Source organism: Echeneis naucrates, chromosome 24 (assembly GCF_900963305.1).
Source record: "Echeneis naucrates chromosome 24, fEcheNa1.1, whole genome shotgun sequence".
Lineage (NCBI taxonomy): Eukaryota > Metazoa > Chordata > Actinopteri > Carangiformes > Echeneidae > Echeneis > Echeneis naucrates.
In genome coordinates this window covers 16,212,760-16,233,312 of record NC_042534.1, presented here as the reverse complement: position 1 = coordinate 16,233,312, position 20,553 = coordinate 16,212,760, and the positions used below count along the sequence as shown (strand labels likewise).

The 20,553-nt window shown below is 40.1% G+C and overlaps 2 protein-coding genes across 10 annotated transcripts in view; both read right to left on the bottom strand.

Moving 5' to 3' along the window:
• Positions 1-700: 700 nt before the first annotated feature.
• On the bottom strand, positions 701-13,383 carry lbr (lamin B receptor). Of its 5 annotated transcripts, XM_029497015.1 has the most exons (15): positions 13,242-13,383; positions 11,280-11,340; positions 8,443-8,617; positions 8,086-8,301; positions 7,333-7,425; positions 7,081-7,261; positions 6,681-6,877; positions 5,832-5,886; positions 5,193-5,387; positions 4,929-5,032; positions 4,060-4,185; positions 3,778-3,946; positions 3,432-3,512; positions 2,805-2,927; positions 701-2,405 (listed from the first exon to the last, which is right to left on the bottom strand). In XM_029497015.1, exons 3-15 carry the CDS (start codon positions 8,611-8,613, stop codon positions 2,245-2,247), a joined length of 1,872 nt encoding a protein of 623 aa, XP_029352875.1. In that variant the 5' UTR covers positions 8,614-8,617; positions 11,280-11,340; positions 13,242-13,383; the 3' UTR covers positions 701-2,244. The 5 variants fall into 5 exon arrangements, with proteins under 5 accessions (XP_029352875.1, XP_029352873.1, XP_029352876.1 ...); XM_029497013.1 differs by lacking the exon at positions 11,280-11,340; XM_029497016.1 differs by lacking the exon at positions 11,280-11,340 and having other exon boundaries at positions 7,090-7,261.
• A 2,628-nt stretch (positions 13,384-16,011) lies between these two features.
• The window catches only part of enah (ENAH actin regulator), a 91,190-nt gene continuing 86,648 nt past the window's right edge, over positions 16,012-20,553 (bottom strand). For all 5 annotated transcript variants that reach the window (XM_029496679.1, XM_029496678.1, XM_029496681.1 and 2 more), the window contains 2 exons: positions 19,783-19,840; positions 16,012-18,838 (listed from right to left, as the gene is read on the bottom strand). In XM_029496679.1, coding sequence (XP_029352539.1) covers positions 18,801-18,838; positions 19,783-19,840 — 96 coding nt within the window. In that variant the 3' untranslated portion in view covers positions 16,012-18,800. The remainder of the gene's footprint in view (positions 18,839-19,782; positions 19,841-20,553) is intronic.

The following is a 20,553-nucleotide window of genomic DNA, read 5'->3' as shown; positions in this document are numbered from 1 at the left end:
CATTCATACTGTAGGTGTGAATTAGGGTAGTGAAATTTTGAGTTTATAACGGTTAGAAAAGTGGTTACATCTGGTGCCTCTCTTCAACAAGGTTCAGGGTTTGATTTCCTGGTGTGGGGCATTCCACAGTACAAAAACATGCAGGTTAAGGTTAAGTGCTGACTTGGAGGCATGAGTGTGAATGGTTTCTCTTAATGTTTGCTCTGTGACGGACAGGTGACCTGTCCAGGGTGGCCAGAGGTGTAGATGGATGGATGAATGGAATGGAAAGTAGATGTTGTAAACCTTTTAAAATAAACACCTGCAGTGATGTTACATAAACACACTATTTCTGTGAACATGTGTGCGGAGCAGAGCGTAGGCTTCTTGTGGCTTCTTAACCATATTTGCTCAAACTGTCAAATCTTTCATGTATGTGAATAAATGAAGTCTACATGAAGCAAAAAAAGGAAATACTGTAAATCTTTATTTTATGCTGCAAAATTTTGTACAGATAAGCTGCAGATTTGATCTTTTCTTACAGCCCAACTTCTCATTCACTGATTCCATGTATCAAAATAAACATCCAATTTATTATTGCTCTTCACTCACAGACTCACAGCCAAATCGCAGAGAGAAGGCTACCACCACATTAAGAATACACAATCGCAAAAGCGAGTCCTGGGGTAGAACAGGATGATGGTGACCTCAGTGTGTGCTGTTTTTTTTTTTTTTTTTTCTTCCTCTGGTCAGGCAATGAGGGTTGGCTGACTATGATATATTTTCATATGTTGAAGAACGACCCATGACAAACATGGCAAATCTAAGTGTAAACATCACTACAGTGGTTGAATTGAGCAGTTAAATTAGGAGGGGGGTGGGCAACATTAAATTATCCACTAAGGAAAATCACTACTTTCATCTCTTTTCCTTAACATGATGAAAAAATATATATTTACAGAGTATTCAATCAGCACAGCATTAAAAAAAGCTACCTAAATATACTGTAATGCTACATCTGGTCTTATCTACAGCTGCACAGGCAGAAATGTTCTTTGGGGGGGGGGGTCTGGAAAATACACAGGTTACAAAAGCTGCAGACTGCTCAGATCTGCATGGGCTCACAGTCTAAACTTCATTAAAATGGTGTCATGAGCTGTGTAGTTAAAGCTTAAATAGGTCAAACTAATTCATGTGGCGGGAAATCAACAAGCAGGCCACAAAAGAGTCTACATCAAGACCAGATACAGATGCTTTCATCAATTGAAGAAAAATCTTAAAAAGCATAAGGGAATTTCATTTTGAAAATCTGATAACGGAGGCTCACATTCTTGCCGAAACAATCAACAATTTTGACTGGTTCTCCTCTCACTACGGCAGCAGTGACATCACACTCCCCGCACTGCCTGAGACCAGAGGGCGAACAGGAGGGAGAACTGGTCAACCTGAGGTAGCCAAGCCAAATCAAATCCACTATGGAACTGATAAAAAAAAATTTAAATAAAAGAAAGAATGAAAGAGAGAGAGAAAAAAAGCCATCCCACATTAGTGCATTCTTCTTGAAGCCATTGGAAATTATTTTACACTCTCAAAAACTATCAATAAGAAACTATACATAAAAAAAATGACGACAATACTTTTCTAATTCAGCTTTCTTACAAAATTCTGGGTCCTGAGAATGAACATTAGTCCTACTTCAGCTTACTGTCGAAAAAAAAACAAAACAAAACATAATGTGGCATCCTTCACAACATACAGAAGCTGTAAAATGATAGTAACAAGTTTTACTTACAAAATAATTCATAATTATCAAGATGATATTGCAATTTCTGAATATGGGCGCTGATAAAACTTAACAAGTATGCAAGTGGTCTGTTCTTAAAACAAATGTGTATGTACAATAATATACATCCTAACAAGACATTCCTAGCAGAGGCATTTCATTTGTGTTCCCCATTTAGTAAGAATTTCAAGCATTTTGAAGGTTTTTCCTATTTTTTTTTTTAAAACATATAAAAACAGTCCGTAAAACCAATGAGTCTCTTACTTCCTTCTAAAGCTTCTTCAATCCAGAAATCCAGACATGTTGAAAGAATACTTTGGTTTAAACAATAAAAAAGGTTTCTCAAATTCAGTCAGTTAAATTTCCCTCTCATTTTTTTTTTTTTTTTGGGGGGGGGGGGGGGGGCGTTCAGCATTCACAGCCATGACTGTGGGCGAAAATTTCAATAAAGGGCCTCAGCTGGAGTGTCCAAGTCAGGTTCTTCAGTATACGCAGGGAATGATCCGGTAGCGAACTGTCCGGCAGTACTCATCCCACGCCGAGCCGTACTTCCTCCTGCACTCACTCATGTCGCGTGAGTCTCGGTGCACAAGCAGGATGATGAAGTAGATCATGTAGTACCATGGCAGGAGGTGGCTGAAGCCTGTAAATGCACAAAATATAATGATCAAACCCTCTCTTAATTTATTAGACAGCACCGTCATCCACTTTTAACTTCTTACATTACTGCAGAACATACAGAAACACAAAAATCACACAAACACCTATTATTCATGCCTTTTCACTGTATGTAAAGATGTCAAGGTCAAAACCGTTTAGTCTGAGCGAATCCGAGTTTGCAAGGCTGCATGTGACCAGGAGTGTGAGTGAAATTCTCATTGTCAGCAAAGTAAACAGATTACAACTTAAAACTGGATTATTATTTGCATGTAAATGCAGAAACTGATTTACAGTTAGGATTCTAATAATAAGAATACTATTAATAGACTTTTATTTCTCATACTGAGTTAACAATATAGAACATGCTAAAAGTGTAACTAACCGCAGGGCAGGGACCAGGCCAGAGCCATGAGAAGGTCTCCCAGGTAGTTAGGGTGGCGGATGACACCCCACCAGCCTGAAACCAGCAGACTCTTCCCTGTAGCTGTAGGGATGGTCTTCAGATCTGGAGGCAAAAAACAGGCAGAAGTTAGAGGGGCAAAATGGGCAAGAATCTGCTGTTGATGAATCTGATATTTAATTTAAATTTATTCAAATAGCATCAGTTGTTAACATAATAAAATTCAACGTGTCCATTTATATCTGTATTTTCGAAAGATTTTGAAAGAAAAATAATCCTGTTACTATTGTGAGTAAACATAATAAAACACTGCAGCTGGTTCATACCTCTGCTGAACACTCAGCTATGGACATATTTCACACAACAATCAGTGTAATGGCTGTACTGAAGCATCAACTTTCAAGTTTGGAGTTTGGCTGCTGATGATCTTGTTTTTTATTAATCGCCAGGAGAAACCGCATTTGGAAGTACGGTCATTTTACAGATGTGGACTCTTAAAAAATTATTTACATCTGTGATCTCCAGCTTAGTTATTTGGCTTTGGAGTGAAATAAAGAAATGTGCAAAGGGAAAAGACATCCTTAGTCATACTGCTGCAGGAAAACTTACAGGACAGTTTGGGGTCTGATGGGTTCCTTCTGAAGGCATTCTTCTCAGAGTTTGATTTTCTGAAGATGTAGAAGCCGACGACTAATGGACAGAGACCAAGAGAAAACTTTACCACCGCAATCTACACAGCTGAAATGGTTTTGTACATCTCATATCTCATCTTAAGCATCTCAACCACAAAGGGCCTCAGCAAAGGAATGTGTGCAACCTTGCTTGTTAATTATTGTAACAATCTCAAATAAACTGTATCTTAAATTCCTGTGAAATTAATAAATGAGTATCTATGCAGTAATGTGAACTCCATAATCCAAACCCTGGATTCAGTTGCTCAGTAAATCCCACTCACGCTTGAGTATGACGATGGCTGTAAGTGCTGGGAAGCTCAGGGGGTTAGGGTGCCTGACCAGGTAATAAGCCTGCATGGTGTAAGTAAAGGGAACCCACACCAAATCACCGAAAGCCAACATGAAGCCAAAGCCATCATGCATCAAGTCCATGGTGGTCAGGATGGCCTCCTGAGGAAACAAGCCCACACTGAGTCATTATACTTATCTTGTGTCTGATCATTATGATCATCATGATTTGATTCATGTAATTTCCTTTGGGAAACTTTGTATTGTGCTGTTACCTCATTCCAGAGGCCATCCACAACGTAGAGCAGCTGGAAGAGGTTCACCAGAATCATGCTGTTCGACGGAGCCTCTAGATTTTGCTGCTTCATCTCAGCCAGCGCCATCGCAAAGTTGATCAAACACTGAAGAAGAAGAAGAAGGGGGGGGGGGGGGGGGGGGAGATTAAATTTGAATTGAGTGTGAACCATTCAGAACATTTATGAAAATGAGGACTAGCATCAAAAACACAACTGTGATGATACCTGTCTTAATATTTCAATACGACATTGAAACAATGCAAAAAATAAAAAATAAACAAATAAATAAAACCAAAAACAAAAAAAACCTCTCATTTATCACAACACAGAGTCTGTTTTAGAGCTCTACTCATGATCTTGAGATTAAACTTCACCATAACAAATTTACCATGTGTTGCTAGTTGAGATGTTTGCCTCTTTGATAAGTAAACAAAATTATGAGACAGTTATCAATCCTGTTAATTATCTTGTTTAATTTTTGAAGGTGAAAAAAGTTATTTTTCAGGTCAACACATCTGTTGCAGAGATGCTTCAGTAACTCAGGCTCCTTTTTGTCAAGGCAGAGACTCTGTAATGACTGTGTTTGTGAAATAAAGCCACATTTTGGCACAGCAGATGCACAAATGCCTGTGCTTCTGCTGCAGATGGTTGCAAGAGCACAGCAAGAGTATATATGTGACCATGCTTCTTTTGTAGTGAATGGAAGCAGAGCACATGCAAGAGCACTACAAACATACATACACTCACAAACCGTCAAGGAAAGCTGAGATTTCTTCCATAATAACAATAATCACAGTATCTTATTTTAGGTATCTACTAAATGCATTTTTGAAACAAATATCTCTCACCCAGCCGATCAGTCCTGGGCGCATCTCACAGAAGAATTTCAGGTCAAAGTCTTTGATGCGGGGGTTCAGTTCGTGTCCTTTGAAAAAGTCATAAACCACATTTCCTGCAGAAACAATGGATGAGAAAGGAAATCAGACATATGTGAAGACTAAAAAAAAAAAAAGGCAAACAAACCCTTGTACCACAGTCAAAACTACTGAAATCATAAAAGAAGCACATCACAGATTAGCTCTGTGAGTTGGTAATTTAATCTTTCTCCATACCAGAGTTTCCTCCCAGTGCCAGCTGCTCTTGGGGAGCGTAGCGTGAACGAACATACAGATAAACGCTGAGCAGGGTGGCAATGAGGAAGGTTGCCACGGCAAGCTGCAGGAAGTGACTGTGGATGTAAGTGAGGTCGAGGCCCTGGTGCAATGCTACTGCCACTACTACAGCGCTCACCACAATGGCAAAGAAACCTGTTAGGACATAAAGTACAGAGGGATGAGATAAATCAAAGACAAGTACAGCATTGAAGGGGTTCTGCAACCGTGTTGGGGTGAACTTTACATCAATGTTGTGGCTCCAATATAAATGCAAACTTCTGCCATTTCTTTATCATTATATATTTTCTTTATCTAATTATGAATCTAAGTTACTTATCAGTTCAATGCTTTCTTGTCAGTGTACACTATGTAACAACTGGAGAAAAGAAAGTGATACTTTTCACCAGTAGTGTAGTTGTGCTTCTGTTACATTATAAAGAAAGCTGTTTTTTGTCACTTAGGCTATCCTTGTTAATTTACTGGTCTGGGCAAAAATCTGAAACAAACCTTGTCAGTGCATCAAAATTGACTAAACCTGAGAAACAATAAAATCTTTCAATCACTCAGGAGTTATACAACCGTTTCACATACACTCACCATTGGTTCTGTACTTCAGCCTTTCCCCAGACATCAGTGGCATGCCCTCACTCAACTAGAGAAAACCAGAAAGAAATAATGGGATTAACATTTTCAGTCACTACAGAGGGAGAGGTCATGTTGGGAATGAGAATCAGCCAGTCACAAGTTAAAATACATGTGCTTTAACATGTGCACCCACTGCGTATCGACAATCTAAGCTCACAGGAGCCAAGCAGTCAGGTAAACCATGAAGTAAACATCAAAGGGAGAAATTAAATCTGGGCTTAGTCTGTCTTCACTGTGTCAGTGTAGTTATAACTGAATGTGAGCAGGACACTGAAAATGTATGCTACACATCTTTAACTAACCATCTAAACAAAAAAGTGGAAATGTGCACATGGTGGGTAGAGTGAAGTCAATGTAAGATATCAAGAGGAAGAAAAGCCAAGAGTATCTCTGTTATTCCTGATCCAATTTGTGCATCATGCCAGAGCCATTACACAGGAAAAGTCATGTGCCAGTGCACATGTGCCTTTCCTCTACACATAGTAGAACAAAGTGAGCAAAGAGAGCTAAGCGATTACCGCCTTACCACAGGGCTTGAGGTGTGCTTTCTATCAGACTGAGGCTGGCATCAAATGAAGACACATTTCTACAATACTCTAATAATCCAAACAGGATACATAGACAGATTCCACAGGCATATGTGTTACTGGTTCTAAATATTGGAAAGGAAATAAACATGTAGGACCTGAAATGAGTCCTCATTTGTCAGGTGAATGCACACGCATGGAATATATGATAAATTGGTCCCAGGATTACTGTGCTGGTGATTTTACACACTTGGCTTCAGCTCATCTCACTTACCTTTCCAACAGGCAGAATGTACAGCATGGCCTGGAACGCTATCCAGAGGATGACAAAGGCAAGGGCCTGGGCATCCAAGAAGGCTTCAAGAGGGGGCAGAGGAGGGGGGAAGTTGGCAAGGCTGGGGTCCTCCAGGTTGACTTGGATTATGAGGAAGAGAACCCAGGCTGGCAGGAAGAGCAGCCAGAAGTAAGCTCCTGCAAGAAGGAAAATACACATCAATAATGGTTTCAGCTTGCTGCGATTCAGTTTGTCATAACAAATTTTTGCGAAACCATCAAAGTGAATGATTAAAAAGTAAGGAGTGTGTGAGGCAGAGATTCATTTAGCTGAGCCATCTCTATATTGGGGAAGGTATGGACTGATTGCATATGACATGGAACCACATCCTGTCACCTACCTAACTTGCCTCCAAAGTCAAGTTGGGTAGTGAGTGTGGCAATTGGAGCCACAGCCTTCTTGGCCTCCTCCACTTCCAGCTGCTCTGGTTTTGCTGTGACTTCTTTGGCTGCTCCGTCATCTTTCCTGCGCCGTAGATTATAACGGGCCTGGTTCTTCTCGGGCTCTGCCTCCAAATATGTCTGCAGAGAGATTCTGTCTTACTTTGCTTCTCCTCACAGACGAATAGATTTTATTAACATATCAAACTCACCTCGTAGACTTTGGTAGTTGTGTTATTCTCTTCTTTTTGTTTCTCCTCTAGCGTTTCATGTTTATTGTTGCTATTGTTTTCAGGCGCCGTTGTCTATTGTCGCCCATCAACAATGAAAGGGGCGTTGATGAAGAGACAAGAAGGGGGGAGAACCATGTGAAGATGAGGGACATGACAGCTCAAAGTCCCAAAGCAGAGACAGCCTTTGGGATGTTTTCGCACAAGCTACAAATGTCAATGTGCAAATTATTACATAATAGAGATAATAATAATAGATAAGATAATACTGATAAAAAAAAGGAAAACAATTAAATGCACATTTTTTATTAGCTGCTGACTAAAATTAATTTGTCACCTACAGGAGGCATATGGGTTGTTATCATGTCTATAAAAGTAGACTTATGATCTGGGTCTGAAAAGAGAAACCAATGTTCAAGAGCCTTATGCCTGCATTCTATCTAATGACCACCAGGAGATCTAGATGTTGTAAAAACAATCAGATGGTATTGAACTCTATGGGATAATTGCCCAAGTTGTCATAAATGGATCAAAAAGCAGGGTGTACATTAGGCAGTCCATCAGCTCACTCTCCTTGTAATGTTTTCTTATTGTTTCAAAAAAACTAAATTGTAACGAACAAATTACAATAATAATAACCAACTGATAAAGTCATAATCAAGTCTCCTTATTTTACGCCAGTTCTTTCACCGTCATCAGTGCTGTGCTGTGCTAAGAGTGAGAAGTGGAAATTACCAGAGGGCTGGGCCTGACCTCTAGTGTATCCTTCAGTCTCGTCTCCCTACGAGAGGATGGCACGCTGTCTGTTATGGCTGCGGCAGCGACAGCCGCCGCTGTTCGAGAGGATGAGCGCCGTGTTGTCCTTGCTGGGGAGCGCGAGCGGCTGCGACGGCGGCCTGGTGACCGAGAACGAGAGCGGGATCGGGAACGAGCCTGGAAACCAGCAGCACTCTAAAGCGTAAAAAAAAAAAAAGAAGAGGGAAACCATTGATTACAGTTGATGATGTTTTGTAGGAAAGATGATGAGATGTATACATGAACACCAGGTCAAGACTGTAAAAAGTCAGAGTGAAGTCCAGTCTCTGCTTCTACCTTGATGTCTTGCTCCTTGAGCTCCAGCTCAGTACCATCCTTGTAGATGACAGTGTAGAGCTGACTCATGGAATCAAAGCTCAACACTTTGACCTCATAGTACAGGTTGCTGCCAGGCCAGCGGCCCATCACCTTTTCCCCTTTCTGGTACTTCACTGCAGGCATCTTCATTGACCTATGAAAGAGTCAAAAACAGGGTAATGAGTGAAAGAAAATAAAGGATAATAAATGATGTGAAATAAAGTATGAAATGGAGGGAATAAAGAGAGAGTGAGAAAATGAGAGACTAAGGAAAATGAGGTTAGCGTAGCCAGCATAAGATATGAGAGAAAGATTTTCCCTAAAAGTTCAGAGCAAAACTAATCACCATGCTTTTATTTCAGTGCAAACCTGCACAGTACAGAAGGCTCGTTTGAAACACATTGTACCTTGCCATTTCTGTCTCTATCAAGTCCAATACAGTGAGGCCTGAAACTACAACAAACTGTGTGAATGATGCCAATGTTGCTATATAATATCTTAGTCATCTGGTGAAGATCAGATTAAGGCCTTACAGAAGACACTACAACAGCATGTGACAGGAACAAAGCACATGACAAAAATCTAACATCCAGTATTATTATGACAACATGACAAGAGATGAATGAGCTGCTCTGACCACTACACACCAGAACATCCAGAAAGGACAATAAAACCCAGGAGGGCTCTGCACTACACACACACACACATACATACAATGCCTCAAGTGAAACTGCTTTGCTGATTCAATCAGAATGTGATTTAGTTTTGAATGGTAAAACTAAGTTCGGACCATTGATTCTAATAAATGGTAAATAGTCTGTTTTTTTAGTCTAGAAGCCACATTCACAAATATACACAAATACATACAGCACATTAAACGACTAATCATATAGCACTACCATGAATTCCCACACCCACCACAGGCTTATTATGGTTAGGTGTCTTGCCAAGGCCATTTGAAATCGGAGGGTGGCATAGCTGGAGATTGAACTGCCAACCTTATAATTAGTGGAAGATATATTCTACCCCCGAGCCCTAGCTTTAGCTAATATTACTGTTTTTGTCGTTAAACTATGGATTGTTGTTGTTTCTCCATTTGCATTTTGCTCTATGAGTATCTAGACACAAAGTCTACTTCATAGGATACTTTGTATTTTCTAGTATTAAACAGTAACTTGAATGTATTAACTTGGTTGAACATTCTTTCCTACTGTGGTACATATTTTGGTTCTGGTGTTTATTTGAAGTTAAGACCTTTCGTTGTTTCAATGTTCTTTTTCTGTTTGTAAAATCTACTTTTTTTTTTTTTTAATTAAAACTGATGAGTATATGAGCAGTGCTGTAACCTGTTAAATTTGCTTAGGTTTTATTTCTTGCACTAATTTCTGATGACACAGACTTTATTGGGACCTTTACAGATTTGATGTGATTTGATGTGTCCTTAAAGCTCTGCAGAAGATGTAATAGGGCCAAATTTACTCTCATAAAATGTCCCTGCCTATTTTGAAGTGATTTACACACCCCCTACAGGTTTGAACGTATTAACTATACAAACTAACTTTATTAACTATACAATACTATTGTATATAGTACTAACTATACAATTGTTTATCATCTGCATTTATGCCCTTGATCTAACATTTTCTTGGTTTACAATTTTAAAACCATCTGAACATTTAGAGAGGCTGGACATCCTACATAGCCAAACACTTTAGAATCCTTGTGCTGTGCATTAATGGACACAATGAGGTGGCCCAGGCAAGGTCAGCAATATGGAACATTAGTGACCAGGGAGCCTCAGTGTCTAGAAAACTGCCACACTGCAGCAGAATTGCTGACAGGTCTGTCCCTGCTAGGTTTACCCAAAGCTGTTCGGCCATTCAAGTCACAGCCAACCAGGCGGGGGGTTTTAAACCAGCGCCAGTACAATTACACTACACTTCACTGTGGGTGTGACTGTTAAGTTTGTCAACTCTAGCCCTCAGGCAGGCCAGTTAAAAAAAATCAAGCTGGGTTCGTAAAATGGTTATAATGGCTGGTCAGTTAAAGTACTTCAGTACTTAGTATTAAAAGTATTTGTGTTCTCAGGAACAATATCAAATTCTGCTAGAAAGAGAAGTAAGCAGTAAATAATATCAAATCACCCTAAACATATTTTTGTGTTAAAAGTAGCTCATTCTTAAAAAATGAACACAGATATATCAATTCCACTGTTTCTATGATTCTACATCTCTTTTCCATCTCGTCTTACCACTGCCAGCAGAAGAACACAGAGACCACTTGCAAAACATTTGATTAGTGTCACTTTGTCCTGTGATGGACTGGTGACCTGTCCAGGGTGTAACCCGGTCCCCCCCAGTGTGAGCTTGGATTGGCTCCAGCAACCCCCACGACCCAAAAACAGATAAGCGGTAGAAGATGAATTGATTAAGTAATGGTATCACTTTGCCAAGTGAATTAGGTTGTTGGAAGGATGGAAACATGAACTTCAACATATAGGAAAACAGAAAGCAATTATGACCTCATAGAAAGTGACAGCCTCTCGCCAGCAGCCTGGCAAATTTGAACCCTGCAGGTTAAAGTAGTAGTTGAACATTTCAGTTAAGATGTAAATACTCAGAGACTAAAATAGATTTTCAGGGTGTACTTCTATCCAACATGGGCAAGAGTTAAATTCACATCACCCCTTATTTCTAACCCTGACAATGTGTTTACTGACTACTAGACAACTGTACAGTAAAATCTGATGCTCACATCACTCTCTATAAACACACTAATGCAAGAAGCTCCAACAGTCCTTTGAGAAGTTTGCTCACCAGGTTTACAACAAACGGGTAGGGAAGGTCAAGTCTTACTCCTCCGGTGACTGATATGAAACTGGAAAAAAATGAGAAAAATTCCAAACATCTGTGTGGAAACCACCTCAGTAAGACACACTCTGAGTAAGTCCCTGTGCTGCTCTTCTGTCTTGTCTGGCAACTTCCATTTGGGAAAGTCAGGGCTGAATCCTGATGAGTTTCCCCTTAAAATCCAGGGCTGAGCTGATGACTGGATCCAGCTAATGCGTGGGTGGGGTTTTACTCAGAAGTCATGCAGACCCCCCCCCCCCCCCTTGTTGAAACCTGTATTAAGCTCCACCTGGTATGCAGCCCTTCGGGAAATGTAACATGTGAACCTCCCACCAAAGAGCCGATAGCCTGTACTGATAAAATGATAGGTATGTGTTTCACTTTGATAAAGTTTAGATGCCCTTTGGTCTTCAAAACATCACACTGCAAGCTTTTACTCTTACTGTAATGCTACAAAGTTAAGGTAAATTAGCGAAGTTCGTGGAAACTCCATTAGAGCATTATGCAATCTCCGGGACGCAGTTTATCCCATTTATTGTCCTGTTTTTATTCTATGTATCTATTTTCTATACATGTTTGAAATTCACTATGGACAGCAAAACGAATTGCATTGTACACGGAACCGCGTTCATTTACTGTGCAAATGACAATAAATAATGATAATCATAATAAAAATGATCTCTGCGTTCGCACAACCAACCAGTTACTCGTCTTTATTGAAGTGTTTTCTGTTAACCCTAACCCTAACCCATAAATAAAAACCTGTAGGGGGTGTGTAAATAAATAAATAGAATGCTTGAAAGCACCTCTGGTAAATTCTCATATTTGTGCCGCTTGTCAGAGATCATTCCTGGCGTGTCATCTCCGGCCGTGAGGCCCTCACTGCCTTTGACGGTTGGTGAAGAGGCTGCTTTTCTTTTTTTTTTTTTTTACCCCAACTGCCACAAGGGGCAACAACGACTCTGATAGACGCTCAAAAAAAAAAAAAAAAAAAGTCGACAAGTGACAGAAATATGAGCTTCGTGCGATCTGTGCTGTTTCTCAAACAGCTTTAGCACACAAAGCTATTCAGGGTGAAAACTATCTAGTTTTAGTTGCTCTGTGTTTTTTTTGTTTTGTTTTGTTTTTTTATTCAACCCGCTCTCACTAACTTCCCCGCCCCGACAGTGTGCTCCTCATGCCGCCTGACAGCACGGGCGCTTCCCGGGGCTTTAACGCTCCGACCCCGGCTGAACTAAGGTTAAAAACCTTTCCGGCTGGAGGGCACAGACGAGAGTGTGACTGGTCTCTGTGAGCAGCATCGTGCCTTTCACGGAACAACATCAACTATGAACGTGTACGTGCTGTTTCTTTAACGAAATGCGGCTAACGTTAGCGTTGTTATCCCCGAGGAGGGAAAACGTCATGCATTCAAACTGTGTAGGAAGAAACGAGCACATCCGCCAACGAACCGACGACGGGAGCACAAATGAATGTGACGGGCGAGACTTTAGTTAGAAACGTGTCACGGATACATTTCGGAATCGGTGACACTCAGGCAACAGGGGCCGGATGGGCTGATCTTAGGGTTGCAGTCTAATAAAGGTGGACTTCGTGAACTAAGCAGGCAGCGACGAATTTATGACGATTTGATCGTTGCGCCCGGTTCATCTACATGTTGACGAACAGCGCGTCCAAATGCCTCAGTCGGCGTCGATGTGAAACCGGCAAACACAGTAAAACATTTTTAATAACACCATGAGATGTTATAAATTGAGTAAAGTGTGCAGCATGAGCGCGGTACGATTCCAGGAAATAGTCGTAGCCCGCAGCACCGTTATACGGCAACTACAGTTAGCTTCAGCTAAGCACCAGTTTCCTAACAAAGGGAAACATACAGCTATTTACTATTCCGCATGATAAAAACAGGCGTTGGAGAAATGCACTCACCCGATTATGACGCAAATAATCCCAAATCGGTAAGATCGATAATATTTTTCCTCCAAGAGACAAAGAATTAATGTAAATTTCACTTAATATTTTAAATCGAACTCTGTGAACGTTTGACGTAGAGCTTCTCCCTCCCTCTCTACACAAAATCCACCAGTGACGAGGAAGGCGCGAAGGCTTCTGATTGGCTAGCGCAACGTTCATTTCAAAATATTCAGCAATTTCATTGGCCATTTATGGATTTTTTTAGCCGTACTGCGATTGGACGAAGGGAGTCACGACTGCTTTGTTTACCGGTGTCCGATTACCGTCAGACAGAATGGAAGGAGTTGGCCATATGAACGTCTCACACAATGGATACATCTATTCACTCACAACTTTCCCAACCCGGTCAATTTTTTCTTCCACTCTAGAGGGCATACATTAGTAATCAAATAATGCATATTTATTTTAGTCCTACGCATTAAGTGAAATTTGAAATTTATTTCATCTACAGAGCAGGAACACATGGAAGTCGACACATGCATAAATAAGTGTGTGCTGACAATGTTATTAACCTGCAAATGCAGGTTAAAATACCTTGTTATTTCGCATAAGAAAACACGCCTGAAAGACACCTGGCTGCAGTGACAACATTCACAACTGTCAGTCAGGTCAGCCTCTCAAGTCTGCGTAACATAATAAGAGGAAGTGGAGTTATTTTAAAAATTCAAACTCTCCAATCTTATTGCAGCATCAATACCCTCGCAGCTTCCTCTCCATCTCCCTGCAGCACACGGTGTTTTCCTGTTGCAATGCAGCTTTTGGCATAGTGCAACCCTTTTCTGGCTTCAGAAAACCTCAAATGAACTGCAGATGCACTGCCAAACCTCTTCATTCCCCGCCTACAGGAAGTTGTAAAGTACAGCTGTGAAGAAACTTTTTTTCTTTTTTTTCTTATAACCAATAAAGTGTAGGAGGTTTCCTCTGTAATCTTAAGACACATTATTTATTTATTTATTTTATTTTACCTCCCGCAGACCTGAGGTCATTGCAGTTACTGCCAGGGATTAATTATAAAGTTCCTGCCTAATGAGTAAGTTACCTGTTATTTTGTATCTAGAGAATAAGCTTTTTTTTTTTTTTTGTATCAACAACCTAAAATCAGTAAAGCATAAGTAAATATATTTTTATTGTAAAATACCATAACCAAAAAATTATGAATAAAAAATCTAGTCTACTCAGCAATATATTCAGATGGCTTTCAAAGGAAAGTTTTCTTTTTTCCTGTCTACTCTGTTGCTAAACCCCTATTTCCTTTAAAAAGACAGCTGAACTTGATCTGGAAACCTTTTTTCCACCAAAAACTTCTAATGCATTTCATATGCTTGAACTACAGTAGCTCTTCTGTTGGATCAAACCACACAGTCTAGCCTTCACTTCCTGCGACCACCAATGAGCCTTGACTGACATGCCATTCCATAGACATCACAGTTCTTGCCAAAGGGCCTCTCATACTCACCCTTGACCATTTTTCCTGCTTCAACATCAACCTCAGAACTAAATGTTCACCTGCTGCCTCATGTAACCTGTAACCCTGTCAGTATATGTCTTACCATGTTCAACGTTTTAAAAAGAGAACTCAGTATTTCTCTTAAAAAAGAAAACCTGAATTCTTCAGCAATAAAAGAAAAAAATTTGCTAAATTCAACACACGTTTTACTGCTACAGTCTCACCTGATAATAGTCATGCTAGTTTAAGAAAAAAAAAAAAAAACAACTTCTATTCATATATTGCAATTTTTATTTATTTTGATCAAACAAAACAATATGTTAGCATGTAAGAAAGACTAATTAACATGAGAACAGTATGGTACAATGCAGATGGTAAAAAGAATAAGTCTGGAAACCCATCCAATGAAACTTGCTTCAGCCAAATTTATCCTTGCAAATATTCCCGCAAAATTCACAATTATTTTTCAGTTCCCTCAGCAGAAAATCTGGGTTCACAAACTAATACAAAATGTTTCCATCAGCAATCTGACATTAACATGCAGCAGACAAGTTTTTCTTTCCCTCAGAAATTTCCAAGATTAGCTGCTGAACACAAACAGTCTCTGTGATGTTTAAATGGCATGAGGGAACACAACACTGCAGTCAGACTCATATGGACTTCCAAATATGGATATTTGAGTTTTGAAAAAAAAAAAAAAAATACTAAAATAATCAGAGCGAAAATGATCTTTGAACCCTTAAGAGCCTCAATTCATATCAAAGGTTTGATTGTACTTCTGAGCTGTAAGAAAATCAACCTGGCAAATGTATAGAAAGAAACCATATGCAAGTTAAAAAAAAAAAAAAATGAAGAGGATCTTGGTGCAAAGGTGTTTTCCTCTTGGGGAACAGTACCAAGGTCATTAAGTTCTCCTTCAAACTAAAACCACCATGATGAAAAAACAGACAAGATAGACAAAATAACAACTGTGTGTGATCATAAGTACAGTCCCTAGATATTATTACTAGTCATCTTTATATCTTTGACATATAAATGCAGAACAAGGCACAGACTACATAGCTTCACAAAGAAAAACTTCCCTCGATCCAATCACTTCACCTGCCATCGTGTCCAGAGACTGATACAAAGATCAACATCTTTCTGTTTATTTTTTTTTTTTAGGTCTCTTGACAACAATGATACAAAAATAAGAAAGGCGACTTTGTTGAGAGCGACCATGTTTAGCAGTGGACTGCCGGCTTGAATCCTTTGGTGAGATAGCCCCGATTATTGGCGACAGAGGCTTTTATGCAACTGTTGTCGAAGGATGCTGTTCTGCTCTGTGTTTAGTTTGTTTTTTTTTTGTTTTTTTTTTTTTTATAAAGTGCAATCTATGCTGTGTAAACACTCGGGACAGGGAGCCTTCGTGGCTTGTGTGTTTCCATTTAAAGAGGGTGGATGAGAAAATGGAACAACTTTATCAATGTAGAGTTGGAAGATGAAACAGACCAGCTGAAGCAGATGCACTGTAAAGAAGCATCTATATGACTAAACTGGGTTTTGTTTTATTAACCACAGTATCTTTTTTTTACACATTTTGACCCAAACTCAAACAGATGACAGAAACTCAGGGCAATAAACATTTTCTCAGGGCACGATTTTGAAAAATATTTTGAATTAAAGCTATAACATCCAAGCCCTTGAACAGCTGAGTTGTATAAACTTACAGACAGCCCCTGATTAACAAACGTCTGAGGTTTGAAGCTATGCATGAATCTAATTGAAAGGGGCCCTGTATAAGATTTTACACATCAAAAACCTCCTAATCACAAGTGCACAGCCCTTAATAGAGGTGTGAACACGTGGTTTGGACCTCATTAAGCTTCAACTTTATAGTGGGTAACCAAGTAAGGAAGGTCTATTTAAACGATGCTCTCGCGTTGTAATATGCGATCAAAGGACCAAGCACTTGCAGAATGTCTTGGCCTCTTTTGTAAATTTTGCCAGGATGGAGAGGTTAAGGATGAGCTACAGTCATAGTGCTTACTCCATATTGCCTTTTGTGTTATCGGTTTGACGCCAAGGTACCAAGAATGCTAAATGATTTTTCTGTATGATTTTCTATCACCTCAGAATCATCTGCAGGGTCAAAAGTTGGATGCTAAGCACAGATGTTTTCTTTCCTGCAGACATCATTTTAAAGTGGCAGTTAAAGAGTCATGAGCTTTGATTGCATTAGCGAGCGCCTCAGGATCTCAACTGGAGATAAAGAACAAAAAAGTGACTAACAGGTGCTTTTGCTTTCACATGCAATCTCAGAGCAGCAGCTACAGTTTACAGACACCTGTCCCAGCTCCCAACATGTCCCTCTTAGGTTGATTGTACTCAACAAACCCCAGTACTTGACACAAAAAGTGTTTGAACATAAAAGTTACATTTCCCTTCCACAGCTGCGTTAAGGGAAAATACAGCTTCTGGTTTTAAGGATTTGACAGTGGCAGGAAGAAAAGGCAAAGATGAAACAAACATGTCATCAGTAAGCACTGGTGAAAGGGCGAATGGCACATTCATGTCCTCGTACGGACACCAGCTCTTACACATTTTGGTTGACCTGTGCAACTTCAAAAAAAAAAAAAAGGTTTTACTCTTATAAATGCTGTAAAATAAAATTTACCATAAAAAAAAAATCTGTTCAACTTTCATGTGGCTAAAGATATAGTATCCTTATATCCATCACATAGCAAAGGAGTGTTGTGATTGTTACAGTGTTGTTTTGATATTCTTTCATGTCACCCTATTGTCAAACACAGTAAAAGTATACACACTGAGAATATGATTGGAGGTGTTGGGAGTCGGGCAGGTGGGCTTTAAAGTAGATGCTACACTTATTGCTTGTAATAAAACTTGTGAGTCAATACAATTTTCGTGGCAGACTTGTTGTGACCTTCACCTTGGAGAGAAAACACCCGCTCAATACCTAAATTTGACGGACATGATGGAGACTGATGATAGGCAGGAGAGAGGAGAGGTGAGAGAAGAGAGCCTTCAAATTAAAAGGTACAGGAAGGAGGTTGGTTCTATCTACACGTTTAGCCATGGTCAACTAGCATGACAATAAAATATCTCCACAGAGCGCTCACTTCAGGTGGGGAAACGACGATGATGACGTCTTGACTACAGTTCCAAAGATGGAAGAGACAACAGACGAGAAGAGCTTCCCGTTTAAAGACTGGATTATTGAGCTACTTGATATGGCCATAGATCTACACTGAAACAGACATGGTGGATAGATAAGTGTTTTTGTGTGTTTTTTTCTAAATAACTTTTTCTCTCTTTTGTACATGTTCAGGCTAAAATAGTTTTTTTTGTTGTTTTTTTTTAAGGAAGACGAGCTTTACAGTGTCCTGCAGTGGTGGACTCCACCAGAGACTGTCAGTCCCCAATACACACTCACATACAACCCAAACACACACACACACACACACGCACGCTACCCCTATGGCATTATGGGAAAAAAAACTTTATTTTTCCATCCCCACCTTTCCCTATCAGACTTGCTGTTGGTAAATCCCAAAAGATCAGATTCTTAGCATCAAAGTTGCCGTTCACTGATGGTTAATACAGTATCATCAAAGAGTTCAGCATTATTTTTTGTGTTTTTTTTTTTCCCCCCTCTTTTTATCATAGGACGACGGGACAGAAATCATCTTTGCATATAGACTTTTGCTTCTCTTTCTGACCATGCCCCCACTCCCCCCCTCTCCCACACTTTATAGGATGAGAAGCCCTCAATTTGAGGGGGGAGGGGAGGTGGGTGGGGTTGGGGTTGGGGCGGTCAGTGGGAACAAGAGACTTTGCAGCTACAAGCCTTCCAGCACCACTTCCCCGTCCATTGCTGTTTTAGTCCGACACTGCTCTGTCGCCTAACATAAAGTCTTCTCTCAGGATTAATGTGATTATCTTTCTCCTCATCTCCGTCTCCACCGTAGTGTTGCTGCTGTCGCCTTTGTCATGTCTTAAATTGACCGTGGTTTGTCTGTCGGGTCACATGGATACAGATGCTCTGAACGGCAAGTCTGGATCCTTTATGCTGTGCTGGACTTGCCCAGCTCCTCCCTGATTGCTGAGGACACAAAGTGAAAGAAGGTGTTATATTTAACCTGAGCTGAACCTGATTTAAAGTCTCAAGTCTTAGTCCAAGAAAATAATTTGAAAAGATGTAATGATGATTAAACCAGATGTATTTAGTTGAAGCATTTACAAATCGATACAAATTATTATTCGTCTTCATTCTGCAGTTCTACTTCGTAATATTACACACACACCTGACACCAAGGAGCTTATGTTTGATCTCAGTTCTACCGTGGTAGAAACAATTTATTCACAGATAGTGATGTAAGTCTGTTGAAGTTCTCCAGTACTTTATTTAAAAAAGTCTCTCTTTGGAGCTCTAGCAACAGCTTGGCTAAAGAGAGAAGTCTGAGTCTTTCTTCTGATTGGCTGACTGTTTTCTGAGTGATCCAACAAAACTGCAGCATGCTTCAGGTAAACACTCAAAAATCTAACTCTCTAAGGTTGGATTGTAGGTCCTGGTGGGCAGGGCTTGAGGCATGGCTGAAAGCAGCGACTGCTTCGTGAAGACATCACAAATTTCAAGTATCCTGATGGTTGCTTTGAAGTTTTGAGGCATTTCACACTTCATCAAGGAGATGTCACTGTTAAATATAGCTATTTGAGCTCTGGTGACAGTGACCTCCAAAATAAAGGTTGAATGCCGCCAGTATCCAGTTGTCTGCTTGAGCCCTAAAGCAATGCGTCTTGAGCGGCTATGCAAAACTGAAAATCCTGCCACTACAATAATGCTGCTGACAGTACAAAATTTAAATGCATGTGAAAAACCACAGTGTGCACTGCAATTTAAGTTACGTCATGGTGGTATCAGAGGAGCTGCTGCATGCGTCTGAGAAGAAAGCATGTTTATTATTTCACATCCTGTTGTCTGCCACCTGAACAGTGCCCAACGGACTTCCCGAATGACTGTAGGATGTACGTGTGAATAGAAATTACCATCAATGAGCTCTTCTTTTAGCTTTGACAACTCCTTCCTCATTTCATCCAGAATGTCCTGAAAATTAAACAGTACAGTGTCACTGGATCTTACAAAAAAGATACATACCAGATGCTTCAGCTGAGATGTTAACTGACAGTTTCACTCATTGTTTGGAGGTGGAGGCACTGCCAGCTGGCAAAGAAAGGCTTTGTGTCTACTTCAGAAAGTAGCTAAACCCTGTGAGATTAGGCCTAAAGACTGATTTAGCGATGGATACATTTCAAACAAACTGACAAAGAGAGCATGTGGCTAGTTTAGCACCATGAGCCTCAAGTCTGAGCTGTGATCTCCTGTATTCATAAAACAACACGAACAAGAGAGATGATAATGTCAGGGACCTTAGCAGCGAGTTTGAAGGGTGTCGTCTGCCTTGCAGTCCTGCTGCTGTGACCAGTTGTAGCGTCAGATAGGCACCACTGAGACAAACTTTGGACTTATCTTAAAGGCTCATTATAGAGGCCGGAGGGAGAAACACTACCCTTCGCGCCCACGCTGTTTAAATACTGAGAGGGCTGCATAATTAGCAATGCAAAAAGGACTGACCAATGAAAATCCCTCTGTCATCGCAGATTGTGCTTATGATCATTTATTTTAGTGTTATATACAAATATGACAAATATGAGAGTTAAATTCAGTTATTTATCTCAAAAATACTGGCATAAAAATAAGTGTCAGCCAAAAACTATGGCAACCATTGAACGTAATGGCCTTCAGGTTGATCAACAATA

What these genes read in the sequence shown, in the direction of transcription:
- lbr (XM_029497015.1), bottom strand. Translation starts at nt 8,613, where the DNA reads ATGAAGATGCCTGCAGTGAAGTACCAGAAAGGGGAAAAGGTGATGGGC. An exon ending in TCAAGGAGCAAGACATCAAG is followed by an intron (nt 8,302 to 8,442) that starts GTAGAAGCAGAG and finishes TTTACGCTTTAG; the next exon opens with AGTGCTGCTGGTTTCCAGGC. An exon ending in ACATTCTGCCTGTTGGAAAG is followed by an intron (nt 5,887 to 6,680) that starts GTAAGTGAGATG and finishes GGTTTTCTCTAG; the next exon opens with TTGAGTGAGGGCATGCCACT.